An 18,635-nucleotide genomic window follows, 5' to 3' on the forward strand; every position below is an offset into this window, starting at 1 on the left:
AAATGCACAATAATGCCTTTGGGTCCATTAGGATCCATTCAAATATTCACCACAGAAGACTCTGCTGTGAGCTGATCGTTACAAGTATCATTAACTGTTCTGGATGACCCAGTTGATCCAGCCGACATAGTTTCTTATCTTGGTGTAGACCCCAGGGTAGAATGCATAAGCACAGCCGATGCCCCAAGATACAATGCCTTCAAATTTACCATTACACATAAGAGGTCCACCTGAATCACCCTGAGGAGGGAAAGAAGGAGTCGTTAGTGACACTAGTTGATATAAAGTATAAGAGAGGTTCATTGTTTCTCAGATTATTTAGGAAGCATTTAGATTTAGATTTAGATTAGAAAGCATTTCTCATACAATCCCCTCCCTCCTTCCCAAAATGTGTATTTAAAGCATGATCCAAAAAAAAAACATTGCTTTAACAGTATAAAATGAAACATATAATGTATAAAATGTCTTCTTGCTAGATTTGTATTTATTTAGATTTGTATTTAAAGAAATTCTTGTCCTCTCAGTAAGTTATTAATCAGATCACCAAAGTTATTATGTCCATCTCAACTCAATACTGAAATCCAACTTGTCACACTCACCTGACAGGAGTCTCTGCCACCATTAAGTGAGCCAGCACAGATCATGTTCTCTGTGATCCTGAAGGGATAATAGCTCCAGCAGTTGGAGAAGTAGTCCACATCCACAGACCTCAGTTCATTTGACAAACTGTAGCCATAGAGCCAGGTCACACCCCAGCCACTGACTGTGCACCGCGCAAGATTTACCAGCGGTGGTGTGTCCCTATCTGGCAAGGGCGCTGGCGCAACCACAGCATTGATGACTGCTGGACGGTCCAGCTGACCAACAAACAACATGTATTTCAGTCAGTCATCGTAAAAAGAGCAGCTTTTTACATTACTGCATCAAGGCATTAACAGTTTTCTAGGCAACTAAGCCCACCATCTTCAAGTCTTGTTTTTTACATTTTAGTAAGATTCAAACTCGCTCCAGTTATTCATTCTTACCTTAAGCAGCATGATATCGTTGTCAAGCATCCAGTAGCTGTACTGGTAGTGTTTGATGATTAAAGAAACATTGAATATTTGCTCAAAACCTTCCTTCTCGTTGAGGTTGTGGTCACCCAGGACCACTGTGATCATGTAACTCCTAGAGATGTGATAGATCAGACAATTGATCACTCTCATAAAATGCTTATCAAGTAATCAAAATTTTAAAAATCTTTGCACAGCTTTCAGATCTGAATGCACCAATTTTTCAATAAATCCACAGTTACTTACGGCCTCCAGCAGTGGGCAGCAGACACCACCCATGACGGGTGGATGAGGGTGCCTCCACAGAAGTGGGAGTTGCTGTACAAAAGGGATGCTTGAAAGGTGATGGAGTTTGGCTGTACTACAGTACCCCCAATGATTCTAGCCCCATGTACTCCTAAGAGGTTTGACACAAAGAGACACTTCCTCAAAGATCTTGATCAGAAATTGTCTTGTGAAGAAGGTGTGTTCTCTGTAGTCAGTGCCATTGTAACTCACCTGTCAGGCTAACAACAAGCAGGAAGCCCAGTGAAAAGTGACAGGGTGGAGCCAGGTTCATCATAGCAGCTATTGAAGAAAGAATAAAGCAACAAAGGAGGCGGTAAAATATCTAGAACGTGGAAAGAAAGACGCTGCCCTATATGATCAAGTAAAACGTATCAATTCAAAAAAACGTATTGCACGTGTAAAAATTCATTTATTTGTCAGTGTTTACTGCTTATAGTTGCCCACTCTTATAAACTAGTATGTACATATAATATAAACTACTATTATTATCGACACAGTTTTGCTTCAGCTTATCCCTGTGATAGTATCCTTATGAGGACATTGGATACTCACTGATTATCTCACCTGTTGTCCTCACACAGAAGATATGAGCCATATGAGCCTACTGTTGACCCCTTTAGCTTTAGCCTAATCCTTCCCTATACCCGAGTACTTCATGGTGACTTGAAATCATTTTGTTGTTACATAGATAAAACTAAATTTGATTACATTTATTTTAGTTTTCTCCTGCTGTACGTCATCTCACTCTGCCATAAATGACTAATCATTTTAAACAAACAAGCATCTTATTCTTAGTTTTTGTACTAAATAAATGAATTTAACTTTTACATACTTTGAAAATTTGTCATAAACAATGTCTAATTACTTATTGGTTAACATTAAAATTTGCAAGGACTAAAGAATAAAAAGATCGTATAAATGCTACGTATGTTAAAAATAGGTATAGACACAAACAAACGCACTCGATCTGTCTGAACTTTATCTAATAAACTTAAATACAAAAAACATTGTATATAAAGCAGCTTCACCTTTTTAAGTCAAGTATGAAGTCAAGTAGTGAATCCAAGTCCAGCATCGGCTTCCTGTTGCCCTGTTGCACACTTCAACACAACCATCTAATACCAGCACAAGCTTGAGAACTCTCAGGCCTCTTTTATACTGCGTCCAGGCCTGCCACTCTTATTATATTCCCTACCATTATCCGCCATTTATCTCTCTCACACGCCGAAAGGAGAGAGTCTGACCTAGTACAGGAAAAAAAAAAAAACAACAACAGCTGCCTTCTCTTTTATTACACCTTTCTTTCTGGGGCCTTTGTTCTCACAGCTTCAGCCTATTGTCCAGTCATGGAGACAAAGTAAAGCTTTATAGAGATGAAACCCAACAAGCCAGAGAAATGATAGAATATACTTGCCAGACACGTTGTTGGTTTCTCCAGTGATGTTACAGGGAGCAGACAAAAGCATGTGTATGGGTAATGATGTCTGATTGTGATATTTGCCCTCAAGTGCACCATCAACCTGAGATCCAGCAGAACATAACAGCAATTATTTGGAAAAGGAAGAACTTCTCCCAGCTTTTTCTATCCTCTTTCTTCCCTCTTGGTTCCGAGTGCTTAGGTTTATGTTTAGGTTAGGTTTAGCTCATGTTTAGGCAGTGTTTTGTTTTTGTTTGTTTTTTTCCCTGTTTTCCCACACACGAGGGCGTTTGGGTTGTAACATATATCCTCCATACAGTCGACACTCCCTTAGGTGTTATTGCAAATGTGAAGATGAAAGGCAATAGCCTGCTCCTCTCTCCCTCAGGTGCAAAGCTAATGTGACAAACATGATGCCTTTACGTGTTTGTGACGAAGAGAGCGAGACAGATACCTTACACAACACTGCATGCACAGTACAGAAGTGTCAGTGGGTAGGGTGAGAGCTGCACGTGTCATTGAAACGTAGATAGTTCACAGAACCTTGATGCTCCCAATGCAATCTGTGTGTAAGATTGAACATGGCCAGTTTATGGTCTATGATAGCATCGCTATAATTTTTTTACATTAAATTGCTTCACAATATGAAAGGCTTTGAAACACTGCACAAAATGGTAAATAAAAAATGTAATTGTTCAAATGTAATTATGTGAGCCTTCCAGTGATGTGTCCACTGATGAAACAATAGTGACCATTTGTTTGGTTGATCTCATTGCTGTGGTAAAACCATTTACATCTATTATTTTTGCATTGTGGCAGAAATATTTGGTTCAAAACACCAAATCCCTGCATCACATAGATTCATTTATACTATCTGGTTCAATTGGCCCTTTAAAAAGGCTGTCTTCAGGTTAACTGTTTGCAGTAATTCCAAATTATCTGCTTGAGGCGCTGTTGGTTTTCCTTTGATATGGAAGGAAAAACAAAGTACAGTAAATCGGAAGCTAACTGTCTGTGAGCTGGGGTTAGTGTTGGCTCAGGAAACACCTGATGTTGGGTTGCCTCACAAAGCCGTCTGTCCCATTCTGCTGTGTGAGGCATCAATTATTCAGCTGGCTGTAAATGTGGGACAAGAGGAGGTCAGGCGAGAGTCTCTCCCCCTGTGCTGTGGAGGATACGGACTTTCCAGAAGGCTGAGGATGATGATGATGATCAACTGATAATGAGTTTTTGTCATTGCTGAGTCAGTTTTAATGATGGCTGACAGTTGTGTGTAGAATTACCTTCTTTAGCTATATATACATACACATATTCACACAGACAGACATGTGCACACACACACAAATATGCACACAGGAGGCTTGTGAGACATTTCAACAGGGATAAGCCTGGATGTTGACACAGACAGAGCATGCTGATACAGTATAGATGAACCTGCTTGGCACAGTACCGTGTGTTGCCATGGCAACAATGTAAGGCCTTTTTGACATGTCAGGAGGGTCAGAAGAAAGAGTTATGATAGAAGATACTTTTTCAATGTGAACTTTGTTGCTCTCTCCTCTCTCATTCCTTCTCAATCAATGCCACAGGGCCCTGCGGATAGTTGATAAACAATGAAATTAAAAACGTTTTTTTTTTTCCAGAGGAAACTTGAGGATAAAGGTTGATGTGACTGACTCCCACTGTTTCCAGAGTTGAATGAATGACCAGGTTAGGCTGGTGGAGAGGAGCAGAGGACAACGGCTGTCGCCCTGCAGTGGTTCAGTGGCTGGTATGGTGTAAAATAACAGCCTAAGACCTCTTCTGCTAAGATGAACCTGCTTCTGTGTTTATGTGGTATTTTCCTGGATCTTATAGCAGTCCACGGTGAGTACCTTTTTTTGGTTTTGTGTTGTTCAGCTAAGTATTATATATACGCACACACACACACACATATATATACACATATATATGTATATATATATATATATACATATATATGCTGAGACTGTGAATTAGAGGTGTTTTTAATAGGAAAAATACTAGGAAATGTGAATTGTGCTGTGGAATGGAATGTTCTTATAGAATACAGTTCAAATACATCCATAGCCAGTGTTGTAGATGTTTGCAGGAAATAGTCCTCACTGTTCCCACCATGTCTCTGACTGTGTAGCCTCAGGCCAATGTACAGTGGTTGAGCTGTTGCGTAAGTCAGGCAGGAGAGTCCCCACTCTAATGTTTCAGAGCCCAGAGTGAGGTGGTGACACTAGAAGGTCAGGTTATATTGCATTACCTTCATTACACAGTGGCCTCCAAGGTGACAGAAAACCACTAATTGTTAGGCCGAATCTTTAGGCTTGGGGTGGATGGACATTAGGAGGGCTTAAATGTTTATGTATCCCCTTTTTCTCACCGAAGCTATCCATGTTTCATAAGGTCTACTTTATAATGAGGATTAATATCCATGGAAGCTCCACAATATATTTTCATGAAGGATGTAAGAAATTAAGCTTCATTATCTTTGCCTTGGAGTGATTGTCAGTCCCTACCAGCCAATCAGATCTGAGGACAGTTTTCAGATGTCAGATGGAAAAGTCTTCAAGAATCTACAGCAAATCGTTTAAGAGAAGATCTTCAACATATCCTGTATATAAATATGAATACAAATAGGCAAACTATACAACACACACAGCTGATGTCTTTAAATGCTTGTGTTTCCACACAGGCCATGTGCTCATGCAGGGCCGTATAATAGGTGGATACCCTGCTGCACCAAACTCCATCAAATACATTGTGTCACTGCAGAGCACCAGCGGCCAACCCTTCTGTGGTGGATCTCTAGTTCACAGGTACTGGGTGCTGACCGCAGCACACTGTAACATCGGGTAAGGATGTTCAATCACTACCATCAATAACTATCAGTGTACTCCCTGTGCTTTTGTTTTTGTAAAGTTAGAGTGTGTCCTACATTCTAAAAGTTTGTGCTAGCTGGATTGCACAATGACTTGGTCAGTCAATTCACACTGCGTTGGTCATAATTTTAATCTGTCACCACAAATTCTTTAGTTATGTTGTCATGTCAACATTGTCATATTGGCACTAACATGTCGTTCAGACACAGCTGTGCCAAAATGTATCTTGTACTTGTACTATAATCACAAGACTTCAAGTCCTATGGGACACGTGTTAAGCATTTGGCTTTATTAAACAGAAGCTAGTTAGTAGTAAAATGGTAATATCAAAACTCAAGCTGTTTATGAAACACTTCCACAGATAATGACATTTTTGGCACATTTCAATGTGGAATAGAAGACACTGTATAGAAGCTAACTTGGCATGACTTTATATTGTGAGCAGATGGTTGCAACAGATGCCTAAAAGCAAACATTTCTGCTGCGGGTAGGTAACGTCAAAACGATGCTGCTTGACACAAAGTAAAGAAAGGAAGGGAAGTCAAACAGCGCACAGATGCGGTTGAGTCAGCTGACCTTGGCACACCATGAGTGTGTGTGTGGGAAAGAGAGAGAGTGAGTGAAGTGTGATCTTGTCTGGATCCAGGAAATTGGCCATATTTCTCTGTACTGTCCCAGCACTGCCGGCTCACAGTAAGCCATTGTTCTCTGGCAGACAATCAGTTCATGGTGGTCATGGTCAAACCTTGTATACAGGTCATAATTTCTCATGTATGACATTCAGTAATTCAAAGTTTTCTAAACTTTGTTCTTCACAGGTGATAAATGCAATGTACAATAAGACTGCGTTATTTTGTAGGGCAGAGCAGATGATGATAGTGGCAGGCGACTACAGAGTCAATATCTTCGAGGGTACTGAGCAGTATGCTAAACCCCAGAGGCTGGTCACACATCCACTGTACAACAGGAGCACCAACAACGCTGACATCATGCTCATTAAGGTACAGCAGAAACCACAGAGATTTGGCTGTGTCTTACAATAATATGATACTATTACGTAATGTAATATTGTTGCTAGCTTTGTTTGTCTGCTGTTTGGTACTGGCCACAGAGGTGGTGTGGGCTTCCTGCTGCTGCGGAAAACTGAGCCAACCAAAATAGAATCTAATTCTCAGCCATCGTTAAATATTTAGACAATATAATTGATGTATGTATTTTTCTTAACATGGCCTGTCAATTGTCCTCTCGTTTCCTGTCCAGTTGCGGGCCCCCATGGTACTGAACAAATACGTGTCGCTGGCGCCTCTTCCCAGGCAGGGGACAGGTGTAGTTGAAGGCCACGTGTGTCGGGTGTCTGGGTGGGGCTACAATAATCTGGGTGGAGGCCACGTCCCTGTCACGCTCAGGACAGTCACGGTGCCCATTGTTTCTACCGCAAGGTGTAACAGCAGTGACTCCTTTAATGGAAACATCACATCAAACATGATCTGTGCAGGCTACAGGACGGGAGGAAAGGATGCTTGCAAGGTACGGAGGACAGATTTCCCTTCTGTCACAGAAATGAAACGTCTCAGCTGGTGGGTGTTGCTGTCCTCTCTGCCCCATTGTAACAAGCATGATTGTTCAATCTTTGAAAAGACATAAAATCCATTTGATATAATAAATTCTCCAAGGTGCTGGCCTTGGTTTACAATGTATATCAGATAGCACACGCTAATCCCTTCTTCATCATCTTACATTAGGAGGAAACAATAACACAGTTTTGGGATTAAGCATATCCCCCTGATAGTACGAGGTTACAGTTCATCATGTCAGTGTTGGTTCAGCTACAGGTTTTTATTAAGCAGACGTGGCAGTTCATCCTCCAATATAATATTAGTTATGATAGTTGCAGAGGAAGTAGAACCCTGAAATAGCAGCCAGGCTGAAAGCCTGACTATAATTTAAAGGGTAAAAACCATGTGCAACTGCAAACAACAGCATGCTCTCTGTTGGTTATTTGTACCATGCCCGGCCTTTGGTGTGAGAATTCAATGTGTGATATACCAGTAGGCTATATTTTGCCTGAGGTAAAGAACCGAATGACTAATTAAAAAGTGCTATATTTAACACTGCACTAGGTAACTTTGTGTGTTGGCTTTCCCAGTGAATATGATGAAGGATTGTCAGGGATTTGAAATAATAAAACAAAACAATAACACACTGGGCACACATTCTGCTACAAATCTAGCACAATGTGTAGCAAGATGTGTGATTATGGCCTCATACAGTCAGACCGTGGTTTTATAAATGTGTGTGTAAGCCTAATTTAAATGATTGATTATTAATATGTGTAGCATTTAATGTAATTATATGTTTATTTAAAGGGTATATGTATAAAGGAGGTGCCTTTACTAATGAATTTATTTTGGGCTTTTAAAATGCTACGTGATGTGATTGCACGGTTAAAACTGACTGTGGTATACTGTACCTAATGAATAACAAACAACTTTCATAACAGAGACACCCAACCCACTGGAGTTGTAATCGCTTCTTTAAAACATTTGCCTCTGAGACAGAGCCGCTCAGACTCTTTGTCTAACTTAGTGTATCCTGTAACACCAATCAAGGACATTAAAGAGGCCTTACAGTAAAATTACGTGGGCACATTGTGAAATGGTAACTGATAGAGGGTGTGGCCTTGTCTTTGCAGGGAGACTCTGGTGGGCCTCTAGTGTGTGGGGGGCGGGTCTATGGCGTGGTCTCATGGGGAAACGGCTGCGGTGATTCTAAGTTTCCTGGAGTCTACACGGCCGTGTCAAAATTCCGCCGATGGATCGATCAGACTATCTACGGGTCATACATACGGTGTTCCAAATACTGGTGAAAATGTTTAACCTGCTTTGTTTCCAAATATGTCTGTCATTGTTCTGATAATGTTTTCAATAACTAATTATGATGCATATAATATAAATTAGTAGTGAACACTGTAAGCTGTAGTAATTGTGAGTCGATGCAGTGTAATCTTTTTCTTTTTGCTGTCCATGTAAATCCAATAAAGATCAGAATTTAGCAATTAATATCATGGTTTAGAGACAGCTTCCACAAAGTGTAGTGGAGTAAAATGGTGAATGTCTTCAACTTTTTGTTAACATCTTTTGATTTTTCAGCTTTTACATGTTCATTTAACATGGAAATCAGAGCAACCAGTGTTTACTTCCAGTTTAGAAATCATCCAACAATTAATTGACCTCAACTTGCTGTGCAGAGCAGGCCTCTATCCCTCAACATCAGTCTCTGAGAGAGGGGACACTGTAAGCAGTGTGAAAGGAGCCTGGCAAGAGGCCAGGATCCATGCTACAGTAAAAAAACAAACCTGTCAGTTGTCCCATTCATCCTCCCCAGGGTCTCCTTCTTTGACAATAAATCGGACAACAGGAGATTAGAGACTGCAGCATCTTTTCACAGAGATGGGGCTCAGCATCGTGATGTCTCTATTCAGCTGGACGGACACACCTAGGTTTGAGCTGGAGTGTTTGCATTAACACTTAGTACTTTCAGGTACTTCTGATCAGTGGTAGAGCTTCTCAAGTTTCAGCTTATATAAAATGCCAATGTATACGTAAGTGTTCAGTACTGTCCTGCTAATGACACTTTGAGACAGTGAAAACAAATATGTCATAGCACATGGAGATAATGGTGGCTTCAACAGCAAAAGGTCCTACAAGTTATTTATTTCAGCATAATGGAAGTCTTCCGGTTATGTGGTAACAGACCTAAGCTAAGCTATGAAAATGCAGTATTCGGAGACCTTGTTAAGACTATGCTGGTTATTAGGAGCTCATATCAATAAGTTGCTTCATTGATTCAGTTCACAGCCTGTGTGCTCGTCGTCCATGTTTACAAGTTATAGAATTTAAACATGGATGCAGCAGCTGTTAAAGACCAGTTCAGGCACAAAAAAACCAACACATTTTCCAAACTGATTGAACTGTTATTGAGACTCTGTGCCTTGGTGTGTCATGACTGCACTGCCCTTTATGAATAGTTGACAGACCATAAAAGTTAGGTCCGCTGCAGGCACAGGTGTCATCTTTCAATTCATTGTCCATGTGTAATGATATTTGGTGTGTAAGTTCCACTGAGACAGGAGAGTCCATGACAAGATACCTGTCCATTACTCCATGCACAGAGCCTGTCTGTTTTGTAAAACACTCCTTTGTGTCTTTAGTAGTCAGATTAATGTAAACAGCAGACAGCAGTGGGGGACAATCCCAGAGAATTTGTTTCAGCCTTAAAGAAAAATCCCATGGGATGAGAGTCAGCGAACCGGTTTTCATTCCACCCTCTGATCTAGAAACTTCACACCTCACCGCAAACATAAAACCAAATTGTTGCCAAAGTGGATCCTATTAGGTAGCCTATGATGATGTTATCAATATATCTATTGTTAATCAAGGTCTGATTAGTCTAAATGTTCAAAGGGAAGCTGCTTGACTGAAAAACATATTTTCATAATCATGATTTGGAAGACTAAGTGTAGTTAATTAGGATAAAAACGTAATAATGGAATGTGGTAAATATTTCCCTGCTTTACTTAGGCTCTAATTCAACCACTGTGCCTATAAGGACAGTACAGGGCCTCAGCATGCAACTGCAAGTGCGCCAGGGGCCAAATCCCAGCCTATGAAGACACTGCCATCCTCTGGTGAGGTCTGACTTGGTGGATACACGTTCCCCTCCAAACCCCCCTATGTGAAATCGAATCACAAACTTTGGTGGGATTTGCTTGGGGCTTGAGAATTTTATATCCCAAACTCGTCGAGTGGTGGCGCGAAAACGTCGCTTTTCAAAAAAATATCTGAATTCATCTCTGTGCCATCTTTGAATTTCAAATCGCCATTTGTTTGATTGCATCCAGATCCCGGAGAGTGGAGCATTGGTACACCACGACTCCAACCAACTGGACGCGTCTCTGGGCTGCACCAGAAAACCCCCCGTACAGCTCCCTCGCCAGGTCTCCCCGGGATCCGTGTTTTGCATCGCTCCTCAATTTGCATTTCTTCCTCAGATTTTCCGTGCGACGGGTTCAGCCGCTCGAAACCAGCGGGCGCTTCACGGCTGTATTGTACGTGCGCCTCCATTTCCAAAGCAATACGCACAGAGACCAGACCTCTGGATTCTTTTCAATGATGTTGCCGAAGCTTCGCGAGCGAGGAAACTAAGGACATTTTGATTTAGTGTGTTTTTTTCTGTTGCGCACCTACGGAGACAGACACGTGTCTTCGGGGTAAACAGAAAGGGCTAGGTCGTGCCAGCAGATTGCATTGTTTCCCCTCTTTTGTTTGATACGACGGCTGGCTTCAAGCTTGGCGACAAGCTATACATTTCAGTTCGTGCGCCTTGGTGATAAAGACGCATTTGGAGATGTCGGAAGTGCTGCCTTTCAACGAAGAAAAAATGAGTCATTATGGAAATGAGGACGACGAGGGACACCTTTCCTTCACCTGTCGTCTTCAAGACACCAACAACTTCTTTAGTGGCTCACAGAATAAACGTCCGCCGAAACTCGGACAAATAGGAAGGAGCAAACGGGGTAATTATATAATTATAAGGCGTTTCGTTTGTATGGTGATGTGGTGAATGCGCACATAGCTTACCAGTGCACCATAATTAGGAAGAATTTCCCTTTAAATCTGTTGCCTTGACATGGCATCAGCCCTGTGTGATGGGAGAAAAGGTCTATTGTGTGCATGTGTGTGTAATGTATGGGGGGGTTTAAATATTCTATTCGCATTGCAACACAACTTGGATGCGCAGTGCGTGCAGTTAAATGCATGCTGAATGTTCCTCAGCTGAGTTAAGCTGAATGTCCCTCCCCAGTGAATGGATGGATAGATGGATGGTATGATTGAGCTTTGATGAATACCATGGAAGTGTGAATTTGACGTTTGCGTGATATATTTATGTGTGTTGTGTTTTTGCTTCTTCAAAATTGAGGCTCACATGTGGTGGCACATACATGCACAGACACAGGCAAAAAAAAAAAAGGCAAGAAGGCAGAAGAATTGCACCTGTAGATACACGACAAATAGGCACAGCTACTCACACACATGCACATTCCCAAATGTGCATCAGACACACACTCACACACATTCTTTTTTTATTTTTTGCATAGACTTACTCTCCCAGGCATGCACACACCACTACAGCGCAGTAGTAATGATTCATTGCTTTAATGTCCTCCTGTCAATTTGATGGTGAATTTTAAAGACGCCACAGTGATGACTCCCCCCCCCACACACACACACACACACCCATTAACTATCTCATCCTGTCATCCACAGTTGTGATCGAGGATGAGAATGGCGACGATGGAGCAAAAAATGGAACAGAGAAGACCCCGGCAGAGGCTTAGAGCGCTCAGCTCACCAACCCCCCCAAAAGACACTCTTGAAATTTTTTATGGCGATATTTACCAGTTTTAATCCAAAGACACTGTATATAAGCACTTTCTCTCATGTGGCAGCAAGCAGCACTTCCACACCCTCCTCTCCCAGTCAGTCATGAACGTCGGGATGACCCATACTGGCAGGGGTGGGAGATGGCAGCAAAGGAGACCCCCAGGTGGACACCCCCAACGCACACACACACACACACCCCTAACACACATACAGGCATATCCATGCACTCACACACAAATACACCCTCGCTTACAGGGTTTCGCCATAAATACAAATGTAGTAGACGACGAGAGGTGGGGGTGGGCGGGGGGCAAGGTGAAGGAAGGAGGCGACGCTGTCGAAATGCAGAAATCAGGGACTGGATTCAGAGTATAAATCTAATATTAAACCTAAAGCACACACTGTATCTTATCAATCAAACCTACGGTACCATTCTTTCTGCTCTTCATTTTGATCGAGGGCAAATGAATAACAGAGTTTGTAAATATGAAAATGTTAGCCCATATTTTCTTGCACAAAGTGGGAACTGTTAAACTGGTTTGTTCTGTGTTGAAGACTTTATTTATTATTGATCCTTGAGAAGATGGCTTTTGCAGCCAGTTAAGGTCTGAGGGAGTGTATTTTTTTGTATGTTGAGAAAACTGAGCAAATGAGTGATTATTATTTTTCACTTAAATTCTTGATGTTGCCTGAGTGTTTTTGTTACCATACTTTGCAGCTAACAAGTCATTTATATACAGTGTACCTCCCACCTGTTTGTAAGCTTCCCAGGCCTTCACCTGGATTGGTTGATACTGTAACTTGACTGTACACACCCTATTGATAAAACTATTTATATTGCATTGTGCATTATCGTATGTGTGCCAAATCTCATGAGGGATATACTGTACCGGATTAATTGTTCTTTTTTGTGCTTTATACATTTACTCATTCAGTTCAGTCGTTTCGTTGGGTTGCCATGTTTTTAGGGCTCTTTTTCGTAAAAACACTGAAATACCAACTCATGCATGGCAAATATGAAATCATGCATGCATGGCAGAAATTCTGAAACTCTTGTGTATTCTTGAAGCACCTCGTATACAGCTTTGAATGACAAACCTCGAGAAACAGTCTTAATTCTGCGTTGTACTGTACGATTCACACTGATTTGTACAGTGGCCTAATATCTTGTAATAAAGATTATGATTAATAAAGTACTATTTACTGTTAGTGTTGATTGTGGTTTACAATAAGGAATGATGTACACAATGTTGCTTTTTTGTTTTTTTAAATGTTTTAAAATTGTAGCAAAACCACAAAAATATAGTTTTGTATCAGAAAGATAAAGACAGTAGCAGATAGCTTGGCTTACTTTTGGACATGTTTCTTGTAATACAGTTTCCTCCTGTTGTTATTGGATTGCCTATTTGGCTGCCAAGGAAGGTCAAGTCAGCATTTTCCACTGTGAACAAGTAACATCCCATTCCTTGGAAAGATCTGATACTGAAGGGGACAGAAATGGGAAGAATGATGGTGGAAGAGCACCATCATAAATATGAAATGTCCTGATTTGTATAAAAGAAAGTTGAGACACTCGACTGGTCAACTGCACAGCAGACTATGATCTCATTAAGTGCTACAGTACTGCAAATGATTTTGTGAGAAAAAAATGTACACCACTGCTTCCCAATGCAATAAATGTCTATTTGCATTTGAAATCTCAGCTTCACTCTTTAATCAAGTCCTGCCTTTAACTCCATTGCCAGAAATGTAAATGGTGCAGGGGGCACTGAGGCATAAGGAACACTGATGAGATGTGACATTTCCAGCTCTGCTGTGGTGACTAAATGATTCATGTTGTGTGACGAGTCTCTGTCAGTGTACAGCATCTTAAACCCAGGACACTTGCATGTGTGCTGGAAACACATACATGCAGATGTAAGTGTACACACACACACACACACGCATCGGTGCTCACATGTCCATTTCAGCTCCAACTGCAGGCGAGACTAACATATTGCTAGTCTCTCTCCCTTCCCATCTTGACAGACATGAAAGGGGCTGCCTGCGCTGGGTACCATGGTAACAGATGCACCTTGCACTCGATGGGTGCCACGGTGGGTTTTCGGTGCAGAATAGTCCTCCCTGAGACTTGATTTGATACCATCGCTAGCTTTAATGGAATGTTCTCCATTCTCTTATCTCTGCCCTCTTCTCTCAAGACCCCCTATTCACTCAGTGGCGTGACCGCATTATCCTGCCAAAATAGTCCCTTCTTCCAAGACGGCAGTCAACCATGACAGTGGTGCCTACTGCAGTAGCAGCCTATCCACACACAGGATCAGAGGATGTTACATTTAGGGAGTAATGGTCTATGATTGTCTGTGTGGTGGATCCTTTCATCCGAAATGATGCGGTGAACGCTGGACTTCACATTGGCTCACATACTACTCCCATACAAACAAATGTATTGATGAGAACATCCAGTGCTGATGCAAACTGTAATGTAGACTGTTTGCCCTTCAGTCAGGCTGATATGCACTGTTCTTTGTTCCATTTTCCTCTTTTTTGGCATTACATCTTCATATTTTTTGAAAAAACATTATCCCTCCCACCTTACATCATTTTGCAGTGTTTGCAGCAGATAGACCAGAAAACCCAGGCAGTGAGTGCTTATCACAAATTGCACCTACAAAAGCAGTTTCTCCTCTCCATAGAATACCAATTACCAGCATGTGTCTTCTTTCACAGAGGTTGGGAAGGGCAAACCACACAGTGGTCAACAGAGCTGCAAAGATGCCAAAGAATTTATTTTTGCTAGAATGCAGGTGCATCAGTCACAAAAACTGAAAAATTGCACAGCATCTTAGTAACCATGACAACAAAGTGATAAAAGTAGATAAACATTGGCAAAGAAGGAACAGGTGTCGCATTTAAACAGACACTAATAATGGCACCACGTGAAGTATCAGGTTAAATCTCCACTTCTGGCGGTTTCAGAGCAGGATTTAGGACTGTCGGATGGAATTCTGTCACACACAAACATGCACACAATTTCTGATATGGAAATCACATTTGTGTGTATTTGTTTTATTTTAAGAATACAAATCCATTAGTGTCGGTCTGTTTTAGTTAACCTTGCACTAGTAAGGTGGCTGTGACCCAGGAATGAGTGTCTTCATTCTACCATATTTCATTACTTCAAAAATATTTGATGTTAAAAATAACGAGCAAATCCAGCTGTTCAAAAACAGACATGTGTGAGCCTAGCTGTTGTAGGCTGATGAATCTTTGAATTCGATGATGTACGTTTTCCAAAGAATATAAACTTGATGATGGTGCATTGATTTACAGTACATCTCTTGGACAGATAGCTGTAACAAATCCCTACACCAGCAAGCCTAAAACATGATCAACGACTTTTTATTTACTTGTTTACAACAAAGAGTTTTCAGTTTATCAGCACTGAAGTCATGCAAACATTCGTGATCTGTGTCATAACCGAGCCGCAGCTGTAAAAGTTAAATGGAAGACGTTCAGTGTACACACATTTCCGTCATATTGTATTGATAGCCATAATTGTCCATGCCATTACAAAAGATATCCACAGATTTTAAAGATTTTTATAGCATTTTCTTGTCTGCTTACATAACTAATATGTAAATATGCATACCAGCCTGGAGTAGAGGTTGTGTCTTACATACGCAAATCCTCATTCAGTTATCACAGAGATACAGCAGATCCTGCTCACTTCAAATTCAAGCTCAGACTTTTCCTGAGGGCCAACACTGTTGGAAGATGCTCAGAATCACACCGTACAATAAATACATCCTCTCTTAGTGTCAATGCCTACTATTTAGGTTATATTGTGGCGAATGATTTTTATAGTGAGGAGTCATAAGCAAGTAATCACCAGTGCTGTGCAAGGGGGCAGATGAAAGTCACGCTCTGGATCACTGTTAGGTTACATAAGCTCTGACAGGTGCAGAAAAAAGGGAAAGAAAGGAGAAGAAGAGGGGCAACATGTAGGACGGGTATTCAAGGTAGGAAAACTGGTCAGAAGGGGAAAACCCACGCTGCACTACTCAGCTATCACGCAGTCTCATGCCTGAAAGGTTCTCACGTGGTTGTCCCTGTGGAAACCCGGAGCCAGGCTCCTCTCCGCTGGACTCCTGAATCTGACCTTTGTTTCTGGCAGGGGAAATACCCGCTGTGACCATACACACTGAACCACTCGCTGGGAAAATCATCTTCTCCCCTTTCTTGGTGTGAATCAATAGGCTTTCTATGACACAGGAATATACTGTGAATGGCATGTAAATGGGGAGGCTGTATTTGCATTCGATTCCATTGCATGTGTGCATTTGTGTGGTTATGCACTTGTTTATTTATTTATTTGCACACACTGTGTGCGCATGCATCAGTGTGTTGGGCCTGTTCATTGGCTCATTGGCATTGGGATCAGGTATTCTCCCGCTGATTGAGACTCTGCTGGGAATTCACAAGGACGACTGCTGATAAGAGCGAAAAAGGGAAATGCAGTCCTGGTTGGGGAAATAAATAAATATTCCTTTGGACACCACACCAGGATATTCTGTTCACTCCTGACTGGGGTTTTATGTCACATTTTTTTAGGCAGAGCTATATCCAAGCGTTCGACCTGCCTATGATATAACACCTAAAGCCACTTTGGTTGCATCTAAAATCGTGATTACAGATGACGTCAATCTTTCGAGCAAGTTTCCTCTTCTTCCTCATCTCCAGAAACATGAATCCCTGCCAGCATTCTGGCACTCTAGACTTCCTCCTCGTGTGAAAAAGGATCACGTTTAGCTGATGCAAAATGGACAGAGAGACATTGTTTGACCACTCTGCATTAACATTAAACACTTTCTCTCACTGTTTTGCAGCAAAAGTAGCAGAGCTGAAGAAAAGGAGGAAGGGCGGCAGGCAGCCTGAAAGAGAGTGGGACAAAGGCACGAGATGAAGATGAGCAGATAAGAGAGATGGAGAGCCAGGAGAGGAGGAAAAGAGAGGGATAAACAAAAGTGAGAGTAGCGGTAGAGAGAGGAAGAGAGACAGGGGCTCAATATGATGAAATGAATGCCAGGGAGAAACAGTTCAGACCCACCAGATGGTTACTATAGCAACCACATTCCCCAGTCGCTCCCTCCCTCCCTCCCTCTCTCCCTCTCTCTCTCTCTCTCTCTCTCTCTCACTGTCTGTCTTTGTTGCTGCTTTAAGTATGTGGAGGGAAACCAGCGGCAGAGAGAGACAGCTTTTTACATTTTGGTGCAGTGGCATCATAAAGCTGTAAAACTAACTTTACATACTTGTGTGTGTTTGACCGCTGATTTCTGTCTGCAGTGGTTTCTTTTCATGGAACAAAAGAGAAGCTCATGTTTGTTCTTTACAACCAGGCACAGTGAACAGGAACAGTTCAATAAAAACAGGTGGCCCTGACCTTTTTGACGTTAATACATGCCATGTTTTACCTCTGACTCTTTCCTTGCTTCCCTTTGACACACATGTGCAATGTTAGTATTGTAAAGTGTGCATTGCTGTAAACATTGCAGACAGATTGAAATGATATGTGTGTTATCCTCAAGCTCAGCAGCAGAGCCATACAGTATTATACACAGAATGGGCATCAGATGTCTCCATCAAGATCATATTCACCCCTGCATTGAGCAAAAACGAAACATTAAACACACTCCCACAAACAAGCATACACTCGCTCTTGCAGCCTGGCACCATGCATGCACACCCTGCACACACTCGCTCTCACAGACACCAGCCGGGAAATATCCAAACTGGGATACACAACAAAGAGAAGAGCTTGCGGGCCCCCCAGCTAATCTCATGCATGGAGATCATTTTCAAAACAGAACAAAATGGTGGGCCATCTCTCTGTGGCAGAGTGGGTCTCCGCAGGGCCCCCGGGGCGGGATGGCATGTAACTGTGTACGCATGCCTCCTGAATAAAAGATGCTGACCTAGATGGAAATCCGCCATTGGTCACTTAATTTGTCCTACATGCGTGATTGGCTCGTGCCCAAACACATAATATAGCTGTCCAACCGTTCATGTGTGAACAAAATGTAGCAAACTTTTTTTTTCTAAATGTTTGCACAGTTAGCCCAGAAATAACAGCAGAATAATTTTTCTATTGTTATTGTATCACACTCATATAGCTGAACAATGTGTCCTTGTTCTACATTCCGGGTTCTTTGTTGTGTAGCTGTCTTTCAGCTTATTTCTTCACCTCTGGGGTTTTACTCCACCTACATCTTCAAACACAGATTCATAAAACAAAACATGAGAAGCGTTTTAGTTGCTCTATCATCGAGGAGCATTATACAGCTCACTGATGCAGATTGCACTCATGCAATGTGCTAGCACTGGACCACGTGGGACTAAACATAGTACTTATGTCTGCAGGTCTGTGAGCATGAATGAGCCCGACTGAAAGGGTATTTTGTATCAACATTGTACTGAGCCCTTTTACATTATTGATATGCAATTTGACTGCTCGCCATCAATAAATTATTAAGGAATTGAAAAT

At 41.7% G+C, this 18,635-nt stretch overlaps 3 protein-coding genes across 3 annotated transcripts; 2 read left to right on the top strand and 1 right to left on the bottom strand.

Moving 5' to 3' along the window:
* Nucleotides 1-90: 90 nt before the first annotated feature.
* Nucleotides 91-1,611, bottom strand: LOC114435658 (anionic trypsin-1-like). The gene is made up of 5 exons (XM_028405535.1): nucleotides 1,551-1,611; nucleotides 1,299-1,449; nucleotides 1,026-1,167; nucleotides 600-857; nucleotides 91-240 (listed from the first exon to the last, which is right to left on the bottom strand). The coding sequence occupies exons 1-5, from the start codon at nucleotides 1,609-1,611 to the stop codon at nucleotides 91-93; spliced, it is 762 nt and encodes a 253-aa protein (XP_028261336.1).
* A 2,957-nt stretch (nucleotides 1,612-4,568) lies between these two features.
* LOC114435504 (trypsin) lies at nucleotides 4,569-8,514 on the top strand. The gene is made up of 5 exons (XM_028405203.1): nucleotides 4,569-4,623; nucleotides 5,462-5,621; nucleotides 6,508-6,649; nucleotides 6,909-7,175; nucleotides 8,341-8,514. The coding sequence occupies exons 1-5, from the start codon at nucleotides 4,569-4,571 to the stop codon at nucleotides 8,512-8,514; spliced, it is 798 nt and encodes a 265-aa protein (XP_028261004.1).
* A 2,124-nt stretch (nucleotides 8,515-10,638) lies between these two features.
* Nucleotides 10,639-13,181, top strand: camk2n1a (calcium/calmodulin dependent protein kinase II inhibitor 1a). The gene is made up of 2 exons (XM_028405555.1): nucleotides 10,639-11,223; nucleotides 11,975-13,181. Exons 1-2 carry the CDS (start codon nucleotides 11,055-11,057, stop codon nucleotides 12,043-12,045), a joined length of 240 nt encoding a protein of 79 aa, XP_028261356.1. The 5' UTR covers nucleotides 10,639-11,054; the 3' UTR covers nucleotides 12,046-13,181.
* Nucleotides 13,182-18,635: the final 5,454 nt, after the last annotated feature.

Source organism: Parambassis ranga, chromosome 5 (assembly GCF_900634625.1).
Source record: "Parambassis ranga chromosome 5, fParRan2.1, whole genome shotgun sequence".
Lineage (NCBI taxonomy): Eukaryota > Metazoa > Chordata > Actinopteri > Ambassidae > Parambassis > Parambassis ranga.